The sequence below is a fragment of the Condylura cristata genome, unplaced genomic scaffold, assembly GCF_000260355.1.
Source record: "Condylura cristata isolate star-nosed mole 26May11 unplaced genomic scaffold, ConCri1.0 scaffold00035, whole genome shotgun sequence".
Lineage (NCBI taxonomy): Eukaryota > Metazoa > Chordata > Mammalia > Eulipotyphla > Talpidae > Condylura > Condylura cristata.
In genome coordinates, this window is record NW_004567136.1 from 15,668,023 (window position 1) to 15,669,318 (window position 1,296).

General features: G+C 71.8%; 1 protein-coding gene across 1 annotated transcript in view; it reads left to right on the forward strand.

The window, feature by feature from the left end:
• The window catches only part of LOC101622143 (ADAMTS-like protein 3), a 43,528-nt gene extending 42,358 nt beyond the window's left edge, over positions 1–1,170 (forward strand). The window contains exons 17-18 of the mRNA XM_012732697.1: positions 92–386; positions 982–1,170. Of these exons, the coding sequence (XP_012588151.1) occupies positions 92–386; positions 982–1,170 (484 nt within the window). The remainder of the gene's footprint in view (positions 1–91; positions 387–981) is intronic.
• Positions 1,171–1,296: the final 126 nt, after the last annotated feature.

The following is a 1,296-nucleotide window of genomic DNA, read 5'->3' on the forward strand; positions in this document are numbered from 1 at the left end:
CGGGTCTGGCCTGCGGCCGGCAGTCCACTCTGCCTCTGCCCGGCCCCGGTGTGGCCACGGCCGGCTGAAGGGGCGTGTCCGGCCCCCGCAGCACCAGTGTGTCTTCCCGCCGCGCCGCCGAGCGTCCCGGTGGGGGCTGCAGTGCGCGGGGTGGGCACGTCTCGGAGGTCGGGCCGGGTCGCACAGGGCCGTCAGCGGGACTCGGGTCTGAGGATAGCGCGTCTGTGCCCGGTCAGCCGGGTCGCCTCGGTCTGCTCTCTGCCCGGCAGTACCCGCAGCACCCCGCCGCCCCCCTGGCCTGGCGCACGCTCAGCGTGGGGCCCCAGGGCGGGCGCTTACTGACCGTCCCTCGGCCTCTGCCCGGGAGCCCACCGCACTCGGCTGAGGTGCGTGCACGTCCACTCGCCGGGAGCAGCCTGTGTCCCCCCTGCAGGTAGCTTGAGCCGATTGTGCGCCCGCGGCCGCCCCAAGGGCAAGTGGGAGCCAGTGGCCAGCGGCTTTTAAGGTGGGCTGGCGCAGAGCCGTGTGTGCCGGGACCCACCACTCCGGGCTGTTGCCTGCACCCCAAAAACAACCCCACGGGGCCTCCCTGGAGCAGGGGTCAGCCTCAGTCTACGAAGCTGCCCGCAGCCCCCGCAGTTCGCGTCCTCCTGGCCAGGGAGCGAGCCCGGGCACAGCAGACCCTCCATTCCCCTGCTGCCCCTCAGCCGTGGGTCTCAGGGGACCGGCCTGGTCTGCTGCCCACCCTGTCTCTGGGGAGCCCTCTCACCCCCTTCTTGCACCCCAGCTCTTGCGAGCAAAAATAAATCTCTTAACACAGCCCGCCACCCCGCTGCCGAGGACCCTCTCCCGAGTGTCCTCACTCTCCGGGGGTCAGCCTGGCCCCACTCCGGGCCTGTCCCTCTGCAGCCGGCAGCCGGGGCTCCAGGTGCCTTGGCGCCTCTGTGCCACCTGTGACCCCCCCAAGTCCCTCTGCATCAGCCTCTGGGGCACTCCTACCCCAAGCGCAGCCCTGGGGGCTCCTCCAAGCGCAGCCCTGACACGGAGGAGCATCTGGCCGCGCTGCGGCCGGACGTCACCTCCAAGACAGAAGCTTCGTGTGAGCTGCAGGCAGGTGGCGTCCACCTGGTGGTGGCCTCGGAAGCTGACCGCTGCAGCCCTGCTTGGTGACTGGCCCCGACCACGCGCCACCGCCGGCGGGCGTGGGGTGCCAGCACAGCAGCAGGAGGGGTCGGTCAGGCGATGACCGCCCGTGGAGGTGCGTGGGGCGTCCAGGCACCGTGTCCGAACGGGCCC